A 1,586-nucleotide genomic window follows, 5' to 3' on the forward strand; every position below is an offset into this window, starting at 1 on the left:
GAGATAGCCAACATACTCAAAATATCCAAAAAAACCCCTTGAAAGTCATTTCACCATCTTGGTTATATTAATCACTTTGATGCTTGGTTTCCACTTAAGTTAAGCAAGGGAAAAAAAGAAAAATCTTCTTGACCATTATTTCTGCATGCAATTCTCTACTGAAATGTAACTAATAATAAAATGCTCCTTTTTAAAAACAAATTGTGATGGGCAATGAAAAGTGGATACTGTACTCTAATGTAGAATGAAAGAGATCACTGGGTAAGTGAAATGAACCACCACCAACCACACCAAAGTACAGTTTTCATCAAGAGAAGGTGGTGTTGTGTATATGGTGGGACTGGAAGGGAGTCCTCTATTATGACCTCCTTCCAGAAAACCAAACAGTTAATTCCAACGAGTACTTCTCCTAGTTAGGCCACCTTAAAGCAGCATTTGATGAAATGTGTTGGAATTATTCAACAGAAAATGAATTATCTTCCATCAGGATAATGTAAGACCGCATGTTTCTTTGATGACCAGGCAAAAACGGTTATAGCTTGGCTTGGAAGTTCTGACTCAACTGCCATATTCACCAGACACTGCTCCTTCAGGTTTCTGTTTATTTTGTTTTTTACAAAATTCTCTTAATGGAAAAAGATTTAATTCCCAGGAAGACTGTAAAAGGCACCTGAAATCATTCTTTGCTCAAAAAGATATAAAGTTTTGGGAAGACGGAATTATCAGGTTTCCTGAAAAATGGCAGGAGATAGTGGAACAGAATTTTGAATAGGTTGTTCAACAAAGTTCTTGGTGAAAATGAAAAATGTGTCTTTTACTTAAAAACTGAAAGAACTTCTTGGGCAACCCAATACTAAGGCTTTATTGTCTTTGAATGTAAGATTTTGGCTGATGTTAAAACTGTTGTCTGCTTGTCTTACTGGAGAGAGTAGATCTGTGTATTTTTCTTTTAGGTTAGCCATAAATGTAGCATTTTGTTAAGATGGCTTTTTAACATGCTAACAATAAAAGTACAGCTTGTGTTAAGAAAAACTGGCATGACTTGTATTTCTAATTAAGGCTTTTTTTCTTTCAGGAAGGCACCAAAGTAGTTCTGCCCATATTTTTGGGCAAAATTATTAGTTATGTCGAAAACTATGATCCCGACAATTCTGCCGCTTTGCACGAAGCCTATGGCTACGCGGCGGGGCTGAGCGCCTGCGTGCTCGTGTGGGCCGTTCTGCACCACTTGTGCTTCTACCACGTGCAGCATGTGGGAATGAGGCTGAGAGTAGCCGTGTGCCATATGATCTACCGCAAGGTGAGTGTCACTCAGTACCATGGTGTGTACCTCTCCTGAAGCATCAGGAACATTTAGTTCTCTGTAAATTAAACATCTTGTAACTGGGATAATTTACACCTTCCTAGAGAAGCTTGCTATTTGCATCAGGCCAATTTTGTTGTTGTCATTTAAGTAAAATTTACCAGTAAATAATGAAAAGTTTTGTATTGAGATCAGGTCAGGGCTGCCTTTGATAAATTTTATCCACAGGTTTTTATGTAATATCCACGCAGCTTGTAATGGAATCTAATTAAAAAATAAGTAT

At 37.4% G+C, this 1,586-nt stretch overlaps 1 protein-coding gene across 1 annotated transcript in view; it reads left to right on the forward strand.

Moving 5' to 3' along the window:
• LOC104982634 (multidrug resistance-associated protein 4-like) overlaps positions 1-1,586 on the forward strand; it is a 69,649-nt gene that overhangs the window by 1,098 nt on the left and 66,965 nt on the right. Inside the window, exon 2 of the mRNA XM_010832073.1 lies at positions 1,076-1,300. Within this exon, the coding sequence (XP_010830375.1) occupies positions 1,076-1,300 (225 nt within the window). The remainder of the gene's footprint in view (positions 1-1,075; positions 1,301-1,586) is intronic.

This window comes from Bison bison, unplaced genomic scaffold, assembly GCF_000754665.1.
Source record: "Bison bison bison isolate TAMUID 2011002044 unplaced genomic scaffold, Bison_UMD1.0 scf7180017864535, whole genome shotgun sequence".
In the NCBI taxonomy this organism is placed as follows: domain Eukaryota; kingdom Metazoa; phylum Chordata; class Mammalia; order Artiodactyla; family Bovidae; genus Bison; species Bison bison.